Genomic DNA, 20,110 nt, shown 5'->3' with positions numbered 1-20,110 from the left:
ATATTGCTTTGATTAGATGGGAAGAGAAAAGTACCTGAATTCTAAGCCAGGGGCTGCGGTTGAACAGTGATCCTTCTTTTTCCATTCAAAATTGGGTTTTTGTAAGCAATGACCATGATCTTCCCCAACTTTTACCAAGACCATTTAGTTGCCAAACCAAACCCTAATTCTAGGAGTGGCACATTAAAAAATGCTGTATTTGTAGCCTGTAGTATTTACATTGTTGTTATGTTGGTATTTTTCCAAATTGTGCATCGCCTGATTGGGATGATTGTCACACTTCAATGAAAAGTTACAGATTTAGACGTAGGCAAAGATAAGTAATCTACACAGCTGGATGCAAACTGTAGGAAGAGGAAACTGGTCTCGTTAAAGCCCAGCAGGACTTATCTGATGAGGGTCATGAGTCCATTTCCACTCAGCAACCATCCAGCAAAAAGGCCTTCAACGTTACATAAACATACGTCAAGGTAGATTACAATGATAACATCTACGGATTTATTTTAGGGCCTTATGCACTTCTTGGATGAACTCGTGAAAGCAAAGTGACTCCTCTGTCGGCCACAGCACTTTTCTGTTTCTGTCCGTCTTATTACTGCAGCAGCTGAAATGAGATGAAAAATGAGCAGCCGTGTAAAACTGTGGAGCTTTGAATAAGTTTGTTTAGTTTTTATTGGGCTGGGAAAAAATCTGTGAAACTGGAACAAAACAAACCCAAAGTGTGCCGACTTAGCACGGCCTGCTCGTGTGTGACCAGCAGCACTAATAATGCAAAACTCCTGGCAACATTTACTCTGGTAGCTGTTTGGAGACAAGCTGCTCTGACCGAGACATTTTCTGTGATTAATTACACAAAAGTCCTTCATCACACAAAAAAACAGCTACTAATAAATTTCACCCTTTGGACAGCTTTTTTTTCTATCAACCGGGAAAAACATTTCATTTTCAGAGAGCCTTGAGGAAGACGTAACACATAAATTGTCATCAACACACAGATATGGATCTGAAGATATATGACGCCATAAAGCTGAATACTAAACATACCCACATAAGTACCGTCATTTCTCGAGGCCAGTTATAACTTTCCGTTTCCCCATATAGCAACAAAGCTATACTTAACCACATACAGGTGTGTTTTTGGCACGAGCAGCGAGCTAGCAGGTGTGTTTGTTATTACAATGTGATAATGACTATCATTACAGCCAAGGTAAGAACAGGCGTGTTAGCAGGAGGAAAGCAATAATGCTTTAACCAGGATGTGAGTGTGCAACTGGCACTTCTGTGCCATAAACACACATTTATATAGAGATACACGCACACGCACAATCATCAAAATAGTCAGAGAGAGATGCACAAACAGAAAATCACACAAATTAGCACCTTGGCGATATAAATTTAGCTCCAAATGATACCTGTGCTGGGAATAAATGGCCATTACAAAATACCGTTATTTCATTGAAGGAGGAAAGTGCAAGTCAGAGTTTAGACTACACGGCATATTAAACATAGTATTACAGCTAAACGAGAACAGACGGCGTAATGATAAAATGCAGAGCCTGTGAAGTTATTCATGCTGCTTTCAGTGTTACAATTTTATCATTCATAAATGAGGAATTTAAGCTACTTTTCAATTGTTTATTTAATTCTTTGACCTACATTGTGTGAAGTGTTTGGCCTCATCAACCATTAAAACAAGAACATGCATTGTACAACAATGTTTTTTGACATGGATTATCATGTCATGATGCACACACATGTACAGAGCCAGGTTACTGTAGTGAGGAAACAAGCAGCTATTTTCCACTTATTTCTACTGCCTCACCATCTGGGGTAAATCCATCACGGCCTTTCAGTACCTCCTAGGGTGCCGTAAACAGAAACAGGCAGATGTGTGCACACGTGCATACACACACGTTTTAAATCCTTTATACTTGTGAGGACTTTCACACTCTGTCAACTTTACTTAATGGCCATCTCCTGATTCAGATTCAGTCTGAATCGTTAATCCGAGTCCTAATCACAAACCTTACCCGTAAAAAGTACGGATCAGCGAAACATAATAATGTTTGCTTGGTTTTCTATGATTGCAAACACATTTATTTTTCATAACTTAAGAGCAGAAACATGCACTTTCTGACCCTGGTTGACTGCAGTCAGACTCTGGGGAAGAGCTCCAAAGAAAGCATTATTTTCTAAAGTGATTTTGTAAAGAGCGACTGGAATGATAAGCACCAACTGAAACACTGATAACAGCAGAAGTGTCACATTTATGGTAATGATGATTAAAGTTTAGCAATTTTAATCCCTGTGTAGCTTGGTATGAATACTTAAGTGGACATTAATGTTGACTCTTTGCACTCATACTAGCTTGTTTTGAAGTTGTTATGTTCCCACTTAAATGGTAATACATCTGTGAGGCCTTCACAGAATTTAAATATTTAACAGTTTGTCCCTTTTTGTGCTTTCCTTAGCTTCTCACTCCGACTGTGTGCTAGCTAAGTGCTACTTTAGTGGGTTTGTGTGTACGTGTGTGCGTGTGTTACAGAGCAGTGTACCAGATGTTATTTTGCAGGAGAGAGGAGACCAGTCTGTCATGGCTGGTAGTAAAAAAGAGAATTGTTACAACATTGTTGTGGTGAAACATAACTGTCTCTGAGGCTACAGCAGTCAGGGACAGTGGGATTTTAAAACCGGCACCACTCTCTAAAAGGGAACCCTTTATGAACTGTTTATACATTTTAATTAAAAGCTTAATTAACAATTAACATGTTTCTAGTAAAAAACAAAACAATTAATAGGACAGACTTTGTAGTTGGCACTTGTCCCCTTCGAACATGACAGTAGCATTTAAGCTAGCTCTTTTTAGCTAGCTCTTGTAGGCTAACTCTTTTTAACTACAGAACTGATTAATTTACATAGGAACCATTTTGAACGATATTCACTTCTGTAACTGCTTAACATTTGATGTTTACACTTCAGAGACTTTCTAATAAGGCTTTCTTTATGTTGAAAAATCATTTGCATTTGCAATATATGATTTATTAATTGGTAATTGGTAATTGGTATTATTGGTGACAGAGATACAGTATGTCAAAAACTACTGTACCATATGGATTTAAATCATGTTCTTTTGTCTAGCACTGATAACAGGTAAATATGTCAATGTATTACACAGCTGTTTTAAATGCTTGATTCTGATTGGTTAAGCATGGCATTCCGAGGTCTGTTATTCTTGATAGCAGATCCTTGCCTTGCAGACCATTGCTAGGGATTCGGCTTTAATCACACAATCCGGAGGACTAACTGTAATCATATCAATCTCCTGAAAGAAGACCAGTTAATTTGACGTTGGTTTGTTAACAGAGGGGAAAAAAAGAAAAGAGACAAAACAGCAGAGAGAAAGCAATAAAGGTTCAACAATACAAAAACTGAAGGCTACGACTGAGAGATCTACATAACTGAAGACAACACATGACGTAAACATTAAACTGAGCACTGTATGGGATACGGGGTTGTTTAAAAACAGTGACGAGACTGAAAACCTCAATCAGGTGCTGTGCTGATTCCTGTGGTCCGGTTCAACTTGTTGACTTACTTCAACCATCAGTGGAAACGTTTCCATTTAATGTGAGTAAAAACACCAAGGCTAGCTCAGGCTAGAATAACCTGAACCCGTTTGGTGTGAGACAAGACCCCTCCGCTTCGCATCCTGCTCACCCTGTCGGGGTTTCACTCCACAATAAAAACCTGCTCACTATACATTATCTCTTAAGGTCTTCTCAGACAGGGGGGGGCACTCCGCCTGCGTACCCACTCGGATCGCAGGGTCTCACTGCGCTCCTCATGTGAATAGCCAGGCAGAAAAACACTCCGTGAGTAAACGCCATGCACTCTATGTGTGGTAACCATGGAAATGGCTTCTGTGCACTACTGCCCTATTCTTTACCACAGACTGTTATTGCTGAAGCTAGCTAGCTACCATATTGCCTGACTTAAATTAAAACTACGATGCAATACCTGATACATCCAGTCTTGCGGCGTTGCTCTGCCATGCAAAAACCCTCCTGTTAATGTCCCGGTAACTGTTTAAAAGGTTGGTTATGTAACTCCAGGAACGTGTAGAAGAAAGTTCAAGAACTTTGTACACTGGCAGCGGGCAGGCGTGTGCGTGAGACGAGCATGGCCGCGACAATGTCACGGGATCGCGCCTGCTTGTCGCTCCGCCTTTCAGGTTGACCACGCCTCCCTTCCTGCCCACTCGCCTATCATTGAAAATGGATAACTAGGTGCGTCAATCGCCTCCCATTCTGAAAAGACCTTTACATCTACATGATGGACTGGGAGAAAAAGTGGCACAGACGATAGTGGACCTGTTATCCTTAATGTGTAATGCTAATTATCAAATGTTAGCATGCTAACACAATCATCAACTTTAAGATGATTAAATAAATTAACATTTTATTTGCTTAAAATCAGCATGTTAGAATTTTCATTGTCAGCATGTTAGCATGCTGACCTTAGCGTTTAGCTCCAAGCACTGCTGTACCTCTGTGTTCCTCACAGAGCTGCTAGCTTGACAGTGGAATCTCACAACTTAAAGGGTGCTCTAATGGAAAGTTGTACCAAAAATCTAAAGTGAAGTTTATTTAAAGTAACAGAATTAAACTGAAAAGACTTCACAGCATGCTTCATTGCAGCATCATGCGTGCATACAAACATTCAGACATGTGAGAGACGCTTCAGATCTATTTATGGATTTATTACTGGGTGACTCTTGAGAAAACAAGCTAATAATTTTGACTGCTGGGTGTCAAATTACAGATCTGTCTCTCCTTCTCTAGTTTCTAGTTCTAGCAGCTAGTTTCTACTCTGCAATGAGCCAACTGTGTTCCAGCTCCGGCCTCGGTCCAGCTGGCCAAACTATTTACACTGCCGGGCATAAACACTACAGATCGGGGATGAATCTGATTTATTGCCACAACCAACCAGTTGTTTGGCATCTGATGTCACCGAAAACTCTCCGATTGGTTTATCCCAAAAGTATGAATTATTATTTCTGTGTTGCCTAATAATCAAAAGGATAAAGTTTTGTTTATGACTTCTTTTCATAATCTCTTAAGGCAACATCATCCCCAGATATCTCACTCTGAAAACTGGATGGTCACACAAGTTTTCCCATAGCACAAATACACAGACAGCTCAAATACACAAATGCAGACATGCATGCCCACACACACTCTTTTTTTTCCTCCATCTCTTCTGCTCTCTTTCACACACAGACAGACACACATCCTTGTTTCTCACAGTCTTGTCTTGCTGTTGTTTGATTTACTCGGTGACCTCTAACCCCGGCTGGGCTGAGCTGGATGGACTCTTGGCCCTGTTGCTGCTCCAACTGGTTACACTCCAACACAACCCCGCTGGACCTGTGTGTGTGTTTCTAGATATCTAGATATCTTCACGTGCAAACAATTCCTGTGTCACTCTGCGGTCCAAAAAGCACAAGTGTTATAGATAATGTCTGTTATTTTAGCTGCGTGTGCTTCATAAAACACTCTATTAATCTTTTGTGTTTTGCATGATTTGGGTCTAAAAGCTTCTAAATAAGAGGCTTCATGTAGTTCTGTTAATAGAAACCACTTATTAGCGCTACACTGTGTTTTACAAGCTGCTAACTGACCTTTTGATGTTATTCATTTCCTTTTGTTGTTAAGCTTAAATCAAATTAAGAACGCAACAGTGATGTGACTCCATCTGACCTTTGCCTGGGAAAATACCCAGACGGAAACCAAGAACAACGGCCATTTAAATAATTAGAAAATTATAATACACAGAAAGAGTATTGCAATAAATAGCCAAATAATTTTGTTTATCAACAATATGCAGCTAAAGTTAAAATAATAAAATGTGGCTTCAAATTTGACTGAGGCTCCTTTGTGGTCCGCTTTGGCCACTTGGTTTTTCACACCACAACTCCTTCAGATTTCTACGGTGGCCGACAAGGGCAATCGTGCTGCGGTTTCCATAAGAAAAAACAGGCAGCAAATTCTGAAACAATGGCAATTCAAAACACATGCAAAAGCCCAAAACAAATGCATCGACGGAAACGCTCTGCAAATGACAAGAAATGAAACACATTCATTAACATCAAATGCACTGCAAATACAGAGACGAAAAACACACAAACCCAGAAAACACATGCAAAAGACACACAAATCCAGTCGTCATGCAGAAGTTCTCCAGGCCTGTAGGGGGCAGTAGGTGCAACAGGTTTATTATTGATGAGAGATTTATTAATTATCAGACCACGTTACGTGGCTGGAGTGGAGTGTCTCTGTTGTCTATGCGAAAACACAACTTTATAACATGAGCAAAGAAATCACACAACTTTGGTTGAGAAATAGCTCCAGATTGACAGATAGATTTGCAATATTAACCCCTGCTGAGCATATTTTCTGTAAGCTACCTGGCATTAGCAGTGCAGCTAGCGGTAGGCTACTTCTAGTTGACTCTTCTTGTCGTCAAGCACTGAGCGAGTGAAGTGATAGTGTTAACTCCTCTAACTAGCATTTTTCTGGAGTTTAAGGAGTGAACACTAACACACCTCTGTGCTCTGTGCTCAGAGCCTGACACCAGGCAGAGTCAGCTGATAGTACAGCTAGCTGCACGGCTAACTTAGATCTGTAGCTAATGGAAGCAACACTTAGGTCTTATCTGTTACACCGAGCGCACTTCGGTTGTGTCGACTGGATTTACAGCGTTTTTCTTCTGCATGTGTTTTTCTGGGTTTGTGTGTTTTTGACTTTGCAGCGTTTCTGTATTAGCAGCACGTTTGATGTTAATGCATTTGTTTCTGTATTTGCAGCACGTTTTTTGTCATTTGAAGCACGTTTCCGTCGTTGCCTTTGTTTTGGACTTTTGCATGTGTTTCTGAATTTACATTGTTCTGAATTTGCAGCCGTTTGGGCCGTTGCAGCACAATTGCCCTTGCCAACACAGATTTCTGATGCCACCAGTCATATCTTAGATAAAGCATCTTCTTGGTGGTCTTTACAAATCTTATCAGGATATAATTCAGAATATTTATTTTCTGAGGATATCTATCACGGCCTATATCTGTGCCTCTATTGATCTAAATCAACGGCTGAGACGCTGAAACAAAGCAGAGTGGTGATAGATATTATCGTTCATCTCTCCACATGATAAGAAATAACTAAATCTGTAGTAAATAAATCTGTCAGCGGTTCTTTGAGCAAATAAATCACAAAGGAATGTTTTGTCTTCATAGTTCTTTGATGGCTGTGGGATTTTTTTTCCAACATGTGAAGGCTGTCCATAGCTCTGAGTTTTTCACCAGATGTGGGATTCCCACTGTTTTGTGCCTCGCAGTTCCAAAACACTCAGTTTATAATAATATCACTGTGGGCTTTAACTTCTTAAGGCCATTTTTTCTTGCCTAGAAGATGAGAGGAATGATTCCACTTTTTTGTGTTGTAAATTATAACGAGTCTAGACCTAGCTAATGCTTAACTTAGCTTAGCTTTGGCTAGCCTGGCTCTATACGCAGGTTAGCCAAAGCTAACAACACATCCCTACCAGCATCACAAATTATGGCATAAATGAAATATACAGTCAAATAAAATCTAAAATGTTATTGTTAAGCTTAATAGGTGCTGGTTTGTGTTTTTTTAACCTTTGGACAGAGCCAGGCTAGCTTGTACCCCAGTTTCCAGTCTTTTGCTCGCCTAAGCTAACGAGCTACTAGCTGTAGCTTCCCACTTAGAGTCCATGCATGAGAGTGGTATCAATCTTCTTGTCTAAATCTCAGCAAAAAGATGAATTAACTTAACTTATTTCCATTAACACCTTTAAATTTCTTTAATCCAAAAGATTAATTCCAACAAATGCGCCTCTGAGGACAGCTGTGCACTTTCTTGAACAGAAACCAGGACATTTAAATTGTTCATGTACCTGATAAATGCTGAGTTAATACGAAACAGAAATGACTGTTAATATAAAGAACCTACAACCAGAAGTTGCAACAGTTCTCCCTTTTTAACATTGTTCCTCTAAATAACATGCGTGCACACTTGTTCACCTGTGAAGAAGCGACCCTTTGAAAGCACCATAGCACACTTCCTAAACTGCTCTTGGGTTAGCTTTTTTCCTTGTTGTGCAACACACTTAACGCACCAATCCCTTGTTCTCAGTTCCCTTTAAGCCTTTGATAAGGAAGTAGCCTGAGTTTTTTTTTGCCCTTTCCACCGAGAGTGACCTAAAAGACGGCGGGAGATGGGGGAGGTATGTGTTACAGTACAATAGCCGGTAAGTCTCTCGCAGTAACCACACCAGAGCACTGAGCACATGCTTATGGAGGGACGCTAATCAGCTTTCTGCAGATGGGCTAATGTCCTTACAGTGGCTGAGAGGGGGGCCTATATTTAGCGTCCACTCTCTCCCTCTTAAAGGGGATAACACTGGCCCTGTTCTCCTCTCCATGGCTCATCTCTCTCTGCTTTAATTCATCAAGAAGTCCATGCAGGCACAGATGAAAGGAAAAGAGTGAGAACAAAAAAAACCCCAGAAGGTTAAGAAGTCAATATTTTGTGTACTCACAAAGACAAAGTTTGAAAACAGATTAACCACATCAAAGAGGAACCAGACTTAGAACTTTTAAAAATCAAGAAATAAGGTAAAAGAAGACGGGAGAGAAAACAGGACTACAAAGAGACAGACGAAAGAAAAAAAATATCAAAGAGATCATGAAAGAGAGACTAAGTAAAATATTTTTCCCAGTGTCAGCAGGGAAAGTGACATCTGGAGGCTGAGGCCTGCGGGCATTAAGAGCGTCGCAGACCTGGAGCCAATCTCCTCAGTCAGTTACCATGTGTCCCTGGAGATCCAGGCTCTGCTGGTAGTAAGGTCTAAGCATTTCATGAAATCTACCTGCTGTTGTTAAACACTCAGAGCTAATGAAACCTGGCACGCGGTGCAATGACGGCAGTTGACGGTGGTTGACGCGCATGGTGACGTCTCTTGGAGGGGAAATCCGTTACGTTCAGCTGTCACTTGCTGGCAGCAGCCGCCGTGCCCTCTGGGATTGAGCGGGCACCATAGGGCATTAACCTGCTGAGTCTGGGCAGCAAATCTAAACACCTGTGTTGTGGTGATCAAAGTGATGAGAAAAAAATGAACTCTTGTTTGAGGTTCTTTTTTTGTTTTTAATTCTCAAGTTGGTCCACTTGAACACATTTATCATACCATTATTTTTCATGTCCCGACAGGACGGCAAATAAAAACACACGTCGATCAGTGAAACAATCTCTTTAGAGCAACAGAAACCCATGTGAAACAGCTCAGAGCACACAAACAACAAACACAAGTTAAATCTGCGTCTTAACAAAGCCACCGTGTCCACCTGCGCTGCTCTTCATCAGCCAAAAATAAAACACAAATTCGCACACCACAAAAAAACGACACAGCTTTGAATCTGCCTGCTACATCAGCCAAACACAAACTGTACAAAAATAGAGATTGATAGAAAAATAGGAGATCTGACATGTTTGAGAGAATATGCTGAGTCTCTTGCACTTGTAAAGCTGAAAATGTACACCTGTTATTTGCACAATCATATCAAAACTCTAAGCCAAGTTGTCTTATTGCCGTTCAAATATCCATGTGGTCGTTTTTCATCTGTACTCCACATTTTCCCTCATTCTTTGGTGCTTCTCCGTGCTAAGAGGAGATAAAAGTTTGACAGCTTTCATCTGCTCACGCAGCCCGATTTTCCACACATCCTGAATCAACGCTTCTCCATAAAAGAGAGGATGAAATATACATTGGCGAATATTCACTGCGCTTACGTTATCTTGGAAGCTTTCCAGGCTTCATGCTGCACATTATTTTGAAAATGTTCTCTGCTGGGAGTCTGACTGCAGCAGTCCTTTACTCGACATTCAGAAGTTGCTCTGCTGCTTCGTCCCTGCACACATAATCCAACCTCCACCCCTCTGACAAACACAGTTTGTTGTATCATTGTGGTGTGGACGTTCTCTCTTTTCTCTTACACAAGGAAAGGACACATTTTACAGTGCATACAGGATGTCAAAATGATTTCAAATTGCGTACAAATCGTGTACATTTTTTTTACATATTTGATAAGAAGATATGAAATGAGTACATTTGTGTGTAAATGTATTAAAACTTTCCAGTGTAATGTGAGAGAACTGGTTGATCCTGTTTCGTCTTTACTTTCTGTTCAAGGTTTATTCAAACTTAAAGGCGCCCTGTAGAGTTTTTGACCTCTCGCGGCGCGGTGCGTTTTGCGCTGCAAGTGGCTGTTTGTTTACTACATGCATTCTTGGATGCAAATGCAAGAATGCATTTCAACAATGGAAAGCAGGAATTCCCCAAACGCCATAAAAGGCAGAAAAGAAGTTGGTCAATGCTAGCAAATATTGATGTAAACAAAACACGCTTTGAATACGTTTTAAAAAATTGTTTTAAAATGTTTTTTTTGGGGAAGAAACTGCACCAAACTCAGTTACACTTTAAAGTTACTCACAATGGGGTTGGCGCAAACCGCCAAAAGTAAACAAAATGTTTGTTTGTTTACAAAAATAAATCTCCACAGAGCACCTTTAAGGGAACTCAAGTTTTATATTTCAAACCATTTTAAACACATTACAGTCAAAACGGTCACATTTCCAAACATGTTTAGTTTGCTGCTGATTAGATCGTCTCCTCTCTGATAAAAAAGCTTCTTGTTGACAAGCTGTGCTGGTTCACTGTACTTTGCAACCCAAGACTGCAGATAAGAGCTGTTATTTCTCCTTTTATTCCAAACCTCTTTTATTTTATCTGCACATTTCCCTCAAAATGATAATGTACTGTACTACCTCCCCCCCCCCCCCCCTACCGATGATGAGATTGTGTTGTTACTTCCTCTTTGGTAAGCAGGATGTGTGTTCGTCCAGCACGACTGCAGATAAGAGCAGAGTCTTTAACTAAACATTGTCAAAAAAGAAATCCAAAACCTCCCTCAGTGTAAGAGACCGTTCTCAGCATACTGTAGGTAAACGAGCTGTTCCACAGTACATTCATCATCACCTTTAAAACGTCAATTAGCCGACTCAACGGCTCGCTAAAGAGCCACAGAACATCTTTTCCCTTTAGGCTTTATCTAGGCACTTAAAGAAAATTATTTCTGTACAGAAATAAATCATGCATTGTTTTGTTGTTTCTTTTTTTTTGTCCCCTCAGGATTCTGATAAAGTCCAGTATCAGAGTAGATCTTTGGATTTGTAAACAGCTTCCAGTTCTTCTTTTTTGCATTGTCAGTGAAGAAGAACAAACGCAGAGCACATGGAAAAGGTGAGAAGGTGGCTGTCGTTGAATCAATGAATCAATATCTTCAGCACATCATGTGTGTCCTCTGTTCCTTCTCTGAGTCTGTTTTACTTTAACGTGCATTTTTACATGTTCATCGTTTGAATTTTGAATTCCTGTGAGCCGAAACTCACAACAGAACTGAGAGACATCTGGTGAACAAGCTGCTGGTAACTCTGAGGCCGAGCTGTGGTTTGGTCTCCCAAATGGGTTGACTTTCTCGTTGGCATGTTGCTTAGCTCCTCCTGCTGTGGCTCCCTACAACGGGAAAAAGCCTCTCTCTGGCCTGCTGCCTTCATCCAGGTTCCCTGTCCTCATTCCTTTATTCCTTTCTTTTATTTACTCTCATTGTCTCATTCCTCCTCCTGATCGTCCTTGTCTTGTTTCCTGCATTTTCTCATCTCAAGGAAGGGATTAAAAGATCATCATTCATCCCTTTCAATGGAGTATGGGTTCCATTTGTTACGTAAAAGTGTGTGAATGTACACAGAGTTTAGTTACAGGGCAACCAGGTGGCATACATGGGATGTTGCGCCGGTGAAAGGTAACGCTGAGGAGGCGAGGGAGGGCAGGGGTAGACAGGCTGAACCTGTGCTACGTAATAGTTGCTGAAGTTGCCATCTGAGACGTAAGGAGCCGGCTGGTAGAAGCAGGTGACGTTGGCAGCGTTGGGGATGGCGTTCTGCTCGGCCAGGACCCGCAGCGCCAGTGACGAGATGAGACTGAGCGTCTGGCGCCTCTCGTGGCCCATCAGGCACACTGTACTCTCCTGCACCACTTCATACAGCGTAGCCAGGTAGTCGTACTTCCTGTCCTCCAGGTCTACAAAGTGGTTCTGCAGATAGGACTCCAGCTTCCTCCTCTGCTCGCTCACGTCAGGAAAGTCTATGAAAAAGCGCGAGCACATGTAGCGCTGCAGCAGCTTCATCTCGTTGTCCGCAGCCGCGCGGAAACCCCGCACCAGCAGGTGGCAGTACTTCAGTAAACCCCCGCCACGGATCTCCTCGGGGCTCCTCGTGCAGATGAGACGCTTGCGCAGGTGATCTAGCGCGGTGGGGAAGTCACCGTAGACGCTCTCCCCGAGGATTGTGGGGTGAAACGTGGCAGCCATGGGGTGCTCTGAGCACTCGTAGAAGAGGAGAAGCGAGTCCAGGCGGATCTGGAAGGAGTCCACGCTGAACTCAAATTGCCGTCGAAGAGAGTCCACGAACTTGAGCTCCACGTTTTTGCCGCGGTTGTTGGAGAGGGAGATGAGACTCCAGCGGTCGGAGTCATTGCACACCTTCACCATCTTTTGCACGTAGGCCTCCTAAAAACACGTAAAACAGTAGATGTCATAACGGAAAGTTCATCGAGTTTCAATTCAATGGCTAAACAATTGAAAACATACTTTGAGTTTATAGGTACACAAGGGTAGATTCAACCCTATCCAAACCCTATACATATATTTTAAATCATCACAGGAAACCTTTAATGTAACATACTTTTTAAATAAAATGCAGTTGGACTTATATTTCCCAAACGTAGAGTGACATTTTAAAGAAGAAAATATGTCGGATTTTATTTTTTCTCCATCACACAGAGGCCTTCTGCCTTCTCTGTGTCTGTTATTTAACTCCTCCTCCTCTTCTCATTTCCTCCTTTCACAGCTGTAAAACAGTGCTAGCTCTCTAACTAGTGCTTTAAAACACTTATTTTATTTCTGCTTTACACAATATTAAAAGTGGTAATCAGATATTTGCCACCATGGCAATGCTTAAGGCTGATTGCACTGTGGGTAAAAATCTTCCAGATATAAAAAAGGTTAAAAATACAGTTTGAGTTTGGACAGTTTGAACTCTGCATATTAATGCTATTTGCGTCAGATAAAAATCTCGATTTGGTCTGTTAGTCCCCATGTTTTGCTGATCACATCTGTTGGTGGGCCATTATCTGCCCGGGTAGTCCTCGGTATCTAGGTAACTGAGGGCCGACTTATTAATGTGGATCCGACTCCAATTGGATTAGACAGAATCCTCTTTGAATTGGAAACCGACTCTTTTACTATTTGAAGGCTAATATCTCCGTGCAGGTTGAGTGGATTCAGGGCAGACGTAAATCTCGTTTATGTAAGCTTCATTTAAGCGTAACGTAAATATATCCGAAAACAGGAAATGTGCGCGTGGACGAGAAGGTGCGCAAAAGTGTGTGTGCGTAATTAATGGAAATGAAATAAAGACGGAGAATTAAAGCGTTTTTACAATATACAAGTTTTAAACTAAATGTCAACTCTGCTTTGCAAATCATCCGATCTACCACTTTACACGAATATTATAACTTCATACACTACCTTCAAAGTCACTGGTGTGATCTTCTCTTTATTCACTCCCTCGGGCAGGAAGTCTAGCAGAGAGTCCAGAACTATATCTTTCACTATCTGAAACTCCATCTCTCCTTTCAGCTCGGCGCAGAATATCAAGTCCAGATCTTTCCATCCCAGCCCGCTGTCCTCGTGCAGGACGTAGCTGGCCGCGGAACCATTCAGTCGTACCTCCCGGACGTGTATCCGCTTCTCCTCCATGCGGCTCCGGACCACCTTGACGATATCCCGCGGCTTCACCTCCAGAGTGGGGAAGCTCCAGCGGCCGTGGATGGGGATGGAGCCGGTGAGGATAGTGTCAAGCCGCTGCACTTGCTCCCAGTTGAGCACGCTGAGGCTGATGCTCTCCCCGTCCGAGCAGCTGTCAGCCGCAGCACACTCGACGCTCTCGTGCATGTTAAAAAGAGGTAGACAGAAGAATGTAAACGCACAAACTTTCCACTAACTCCTGTTGGAGTTGTGGCATCAGCTAGCTGCAACTTTGTGTAGAATTTGACGTTCAGAGCTGATGTCTATCATCACAGCGCGGTGCTGGACGGCGAAGCGTCTCTACGCATGACGGAAAGAACTAGTTGGGCGGTGTTATGCTTGTCCTACTTCTTACATAAAGTCTGCACTCCAGACAAATTCAATTCATGAGCTTTCCAGCCGTAAGGCTTAGTCACTGTCCAGCATCTGCTGCCCCGCTGCGCGCTCTCCGCTCCGCTCCGTCGCTGTCTCCAAACTCTGGAAAGCAGACATCAACTGTGAAGCTGGAAATGTTTGTTCCTCAGACTGTCAGCTTTTTATTACGTCCCAAAGGCTCACTGACGCATCCATCGCATCTGAGAAAACGTCTCTTTCAAAACAGAAGTTTCTGTACTCTTTGACTCACTTTTACGCACGAAATACTGCGCGTTCCTGCTGCGTAAAAACAACTGTAGGCGTCGTTTTAAAACCGCTTCACGTTCCAGTTTACACCTCCTGTCAGAAAGGGGTGTATGGCTGCTGTTCCCACTACATTTTGGCCGTGTGTTGCACGGTGATAGTGCGTGATGCCACAGAGGTCCCACTCCACAGCTGCTGGAGAAGTTGTGAACAGCCGTGCTTCCCGTCTGAAAGCTCTGGGGCGGGTCACTTTGATTGACAGCCCACACCCACTAATAGCTGTCGCTTCATCCTACAGTTACTGTGAATGACTGTAAGCTCAGAGACTGAGGCGTGTCTGGAGAATGGGCGTTACGAGTGAACAGAGGGAGACAGAATGGACACTGAGACTAAACGAGAACCCCATTTCTCAGTTTGCATCCATTTCTCTGCACTCCTTCTCCTCTAGAAACGCCCCTCAGACAGGCTCAGAAAGGATCACATTTCAGTGTCACTCAGATACCTGTGCAGATTATGTTAACAAGTAAATACAAAATATTCTTAAACAGGACTCTTTACCTGGTATAATCATCATCATGGAATACATCAGATGCTGTCGCTGCGGCACAAAAACTTTTTTTGTGTGAAATCAAGAATATTCAGCAGCTTTATTATAACACAATCTGAATAACAGCATCTTAAATCTCCCGTATTCGAATATTTCACTCTGATATTTCAGCCACTCAGGAGTCTGATCATTCACAGGTGAGGCTGGGAATGTGCTTCCACCCAACGCCCTCTAGAGGTGTGTTTCACCCATCATCATTTGGCCCTGCAGCACATTTTCAATCCAGAATAACTTCACAAGCTTGAAGCAAAGTTGCAGAAAATGTTACGAACATATATTTCATTATGAATTTGAAATTGGTGCATGCTTCTTCTTCTTCTTCTGTGGTATATAAGGTGTAAGCTGTCTGTCAGCATGTAGGTTATAGGCCATATAGTCTCTGGAGGTTAGTTGTCATGGAGAATCTATCAGTGCGGAGCTTGGCACGTATATCTGCGTCACTGCAGACGAGCCCATAAACCAGCTTAGCGCCGATTACCCTGTATGTGCAGTGACACTCACATTCACAAAGACACATGCGCACGGACACGACTCTGCACGGCTAATGTCAGTAAGATAACTGCACGGTACAATGTACAAATATCGAAAAGGTTGTGTGCATGTTTTATAAACCTTTTGGTGAAACAACTAAACTTCTTTCAATCCCTGTGAACCTAACTTATGTGCATGCACTGTTTCATTTCACAATAAGACATTCAGGCCAAGTCTGCTGTAACTTGTGTCGATGGCGTTTGTTAATGCAGTGAAGTGTTGGAAGACAATCTCACTTCTTGGTATGCTTTTCTCTGAGCGCCAATGGGAAAATAATAAATGGCAGTCAATTCCATTGCACTGCCAAACCTGAAACTTAATTTAAGCAGAGTTAGTGGCCATCTTGCATCAATAATTTCAAATTAAAAGCACCTGCAGCCCTGTAGTTTGACACACAGCAGCAGGCCAGTCACACTAGGCACTTTTCCCATTCAGCAACAGGCTCAATGTCAGGCTTAGTGCTGGCTATGCTTACCGTGAAGCAGCTACTTACCTGACCTCTGACTTGTCAAGTGGATGATTCCGGCTTGGTTTCCAATGTCTGACGACATCAGAGGATTGGCCAAGGGGATTTCAGGCGGACCCCTTGTCAGGCCACCAAACTGATCGCCATAAATGGAAACATCTATATTGGTGTGTTATATAAACTGAATGTCAAACATCCTGCTTAACAGAAATTACAAAACCAAGAGCGTCATTCAAGTCGTCAGCCTGGGCCAACTTATCTTTGGCGTTATGATCAAATCTGAAGTATCGCTTTCCCCACCGTGACCCTGCAGTCTAGTCTTGTCTCCTTTCAGTCTGTACCCACCCTCCTCTTTTCCATCCCATTTTTTAGCATTCCCACACGTGGAAGTTCATTAAGAGATTACAGTGAGCCCGTTAGCAGAACGTGCCTTCGTCGTCTTCCTCCTTCCCTGTCCCACCTCACTGCCTTAACGCCTTTTACTATTTTTATTCCATCGTCTGGCTCTCCATGGCATCCCGCTGGGTAGTGCATACAGTCTCCTGCTAGTGATGTAATCAAATCAGAATGAAATAATGTATCTCGCTGCAAAGGAGCTTCACAATCTAAAACATGGATGCTTAATGCACGTTCAATCCTGCAGCACAGAGGATCTACTATATCATCACCACAGTGTCAAGATGGACTTTGGTATGAGAAGTGTTACAGTTTCCGTTTGTAGTACGTTTGTAGTCCGAGTAGTACTGGCCAATCACATACAAGCATGTAATCTTTCATGAGGATTCATTTGTCTCCATGGACAGACATCGGCATGCAGGTTCAGCTAACAATCTGTTCTTGATCAGAATCTGCGATTTCCCCCACCGTGTGGAATAACGACCAATTGTGAAATGCAGTTGACCTTTGACCTTTTGGGTAAAATAACTGATCACTTTATTTTATTCTATTACATATTTGTGTGAAGTTTTGTGTGAAGATTACCTTAAACACTGATCAGCCATATCATTATGACCACTGACAGGGTCACGGCTCATTGCTAGGAGCAAAAGCTGGCCTGTGTGGTCCGATCCAACAGAAGAGCTACTGTTGCTCAAATTACTGAAAGAGTTGATGCTGGCTCCGATAGAAAGGTGTCAGAACACACAGTACATTATAATCAGGATGCCAATGCTGACCCCTGTCCACTGACGTAAGCGCCTACAATGGGCACGTGAGCATCAGAACTGGACCACAGAGCGATGGAAGAAGGCGGCCTGGTCTGATGAGTCATGTTTTCTTTGTGCACAGTTTGAAGAAATTGCTTCAAGGTGTTCTTGAGACATATTGTTCATAAGAATGGGACAGACTTATGCACTGTGTGTGTGTGTGTGTGTGTGTGTGTGTGTGTGTGTGCATGTTCTCGGCACTTGATGTTCTCGGCAAGAAATCTTTTTCTGTTCTTGTGGGTTAACTGCACTGTCACACTTGCAAGCTTTGTTCTGCTTCAGAACAGCTGTTTCCTGCACCTTCTATGCTCACTACGAATAAATAATTGAATAAACGTGTCCGTGTCCAGGAACTCGTCTTGGCTTGGTGCAGCTCTGTCTGCACTGAGCCATGTCTCAGATGTTCTAAATTCAACTCGTATATCTCTTTGTACATCAAAAGAGCTGAATCTACTTCAGAGCTATTTCTCTAATTCCCCAATCATAGAGGCAAGGACATTCTCAATACCATCTTTGTAATTCTCATCATTTCTGTAGTCTATAGCTTGTTTTCTGTTACCTTTTTATCTCCCCTTCAATGCTGATGTTGTAGTTCAGAGGCTGTGAAGGCCTTGCTCTAATCCAGATCCAGACTGACAGAAGTGCATCAGAGCAGCATTGCAAAGACAGGTGTTTGGAGAGCGAGATGATGGCTCAAACATATCGGTTTTAACATTACTGCTGCACTTAAAGCCTAGATGCAACCCACGCTGTTGTTCATGCGAGGAATACAACCAAGACTGTGCTCCATGAACTAAAATGCTGTGCCCTCTTCTCCTTCACCATCCATCCATTATCTGTACCGCTTATCCTGTTCAGGGTCCTGGGGGGCTGAAACCTATCCCTAGCTGTCATAGGGGGCATGAGGCAGGGCCCCCCTCTCTCTCCTGTCAATAAAAAACATGTTACACCGAGCGCCCCCTACAGGCCTGGAGCATGTCCGTTGTGTTGACTGGATTTGCAGCGTTTTTGTTTTGCATGTGTTTTCTGGGTTTGTGTGTGACTTTGCATCGTTTCTGTATTTACAGCGCGTTTGATGTTAATGCATTTGTTTCGGCTTTTTGCAGCACATTTTTTTAATTTGCAGCACTTTTCCGTCATTGCATGTTTTGGACTTTTGCAAGTGTTTTTTTAATTTGCACTGTTTCTGAATTTGCAGCCCGTTTCTTCTAACGGAAACTGTTCAGGCCGTTGCAGCGCGATTGCCCTTGTCGGCCTCTGTAGAAAGGCAACGGAATTGGAAACCATCAACCTCCGTGCTGTGAGGTGATAGCGCTAACCACTGCACCACCATGCAGACTTCTGTCCTTCCATATCAATATAATATGGACTGATATGAAAATGACAAACATTCATCAGTTAATGCAAATGGCAAAGGTTCTAAGAAAGCACTTCCTTTAATCAGGCAGAACCGGATTCATTGATGAACAGCCGTTCAGAAACTCCGCATCTGCATTGTGTAATCCCGTCTCCATATCAGAATCATCAGAAGCGGTTAATGTTTCTGCTGATTATACTCATACTGGTTGTGTCACAATAACTGTCAAAGTTCACTTTCACATGAGGACAACCAATGATTCATCTGCAGGCCATTACAGACCTTCCTGTTCCTTCTTCTGTGCATGAAGTTCACTTAGTCCATGTCCAGCTCTTTGCCCTCTGACAAACGTACAGTAAAGCACATAGTTTCTAGTTTAGCTAATGAGACTGTATCCGGGCAAAGACGAACCGACACAGTATTCCCAGTAAGTTTTAACCCTGACCTCAGCAAGAGACCTTTGTTGACCCCGCACTCAGTAGTGTAAGCCCCCACTAAAGTCTTCCACAGCCACTAATGAGATTCTCTGACGTGCCCAGCGCTGTAAGCCAGGCTGCAGCGCTCCTGGAAGGTGCTCCGTACGGGAGGATGTCAATGACTGTAGAGGAGGACTCTGTTGGAAAGAACGGTGGCTTTGCATTTCACATTTATCAGTTAAAGAAACACATGCAGTTTTTAAAAAAGTTTCCCTTTTTGAGTTCCAACTGATCACTAACAACCATATAAAGATCTGATCACACCTCACCATGCACACAAGGTCACAGACGTATTTTGATCAAGCAGAAACACACATTTTGTCTATATTAATGTGTGTGAAAAGTTACCCAGTCACTGTGCAAACAGCATTTATTAAAGAAGAAAGTATTTTGGCTCTTCTGCCTCCTTAGCCCATCGTGACTTAGGACAGACAAACTGCTGTGATAAAACAAACAAGAAGTAAATTGCTGTGACTCAGCTTCCTGTATGATACTGTGGTTGTTGATGCTAAGACCACACTGATATTAGGTGAAGATCTTTGTACCATGTAAACAGACACATGCACAAACAAGTGTCATGTTAAGAACCGCAATGAAACTGAAAAGCAGCAGTGAGAACAAACTCCTGCCACTAATCCGTGACAAGAAAAGGTTTTGAAGTGAGGAGTTTGTAAATATAAAGTTGCTTTGAATGAGTATTTAAGTTCATTAACAGTCAGAAAAGCTGACAGACTAGTTGCCAACATAAGGGTCAGGCCCCCTACAAGTGCTCACAAGTTAAATTGGTTAGGTCCGAAGATTATTAACAGGATAGGAAAGCTGAAAAAAAAAAAAATCTGCTCTTACAGAAATAT

The 20,110-nt window shown here is 42.4% G+C and overlaps 1 protein-coding gene across 1 annotated transcript; it reads right to left on the bottom strand.

Moving 5' to 3' along the window:
• Window positions 1–9,197: 9,197 nt before the first annotated feature.
• On the bottom strand, window positions 9,198–14,793 carry LOC138585428 (terminal nucleotidyltransferase 5A-like). The gene is made up of 2 exons (XM_069657745.1): window positions 13,718–14,793; window positions 9,198–12,697 (listed from the first exon to the last, which is right to left on the bottom strand). The coding sequence occupies exons 1-2, from the start codon at window positions 14,141–14,143 to the stop codon at window positions 11,882–11,884; spliced, it is 1,242 nt and encodes a 413-aa protein (XP_069513846.1). The 5' UTR covers window positions 14,144–14,793; the 3' UTR covers window positions 9,198–11,881.
• Between the last annotated feature and the right edge of the window lie 5,317 nt (window positions 14,794–20,110).

The sequence above is a fragment of the Semicossyphus pulcher genome, unplaced genomic scaffold (assembly GCF_022749685.1).
Source record: "Semicossyphus pulcher isolate SPU_LCO1_2020_fin unplaced genomic scaffold, fSemPul1.0.p SCAF_11, whole genome shotgun sequence".
In the NCBI taxonomy this organism is placed as follows: Eukaryota; Metazoa; Chordata; class Actinopteri; order Labriformes; family Labridae; genus Semicossyphus; species Semicossyphus pulcher.
This window is presented reverse-complemented; position numbering and strand designations above follow the sequence as displayed.

Bases quoted from the DNA above. Each gene is read 5' to 3' on its own strand.
- LOC138585428 (XM_069657745.1), bottom strand. From the start codon at position 14,143: ATGCACGAGAGCGTCGAGTGTGCTGCGGCTGACAGCTGCTCGGACGGG. The intron at 12,698-13,717 runs GTAGTGTATGAA...ACGTGTTTTTAG, and splicing joins TCACACCAGTGACTTTGAAG to GAGGCCTACGTGCAAAAGAT.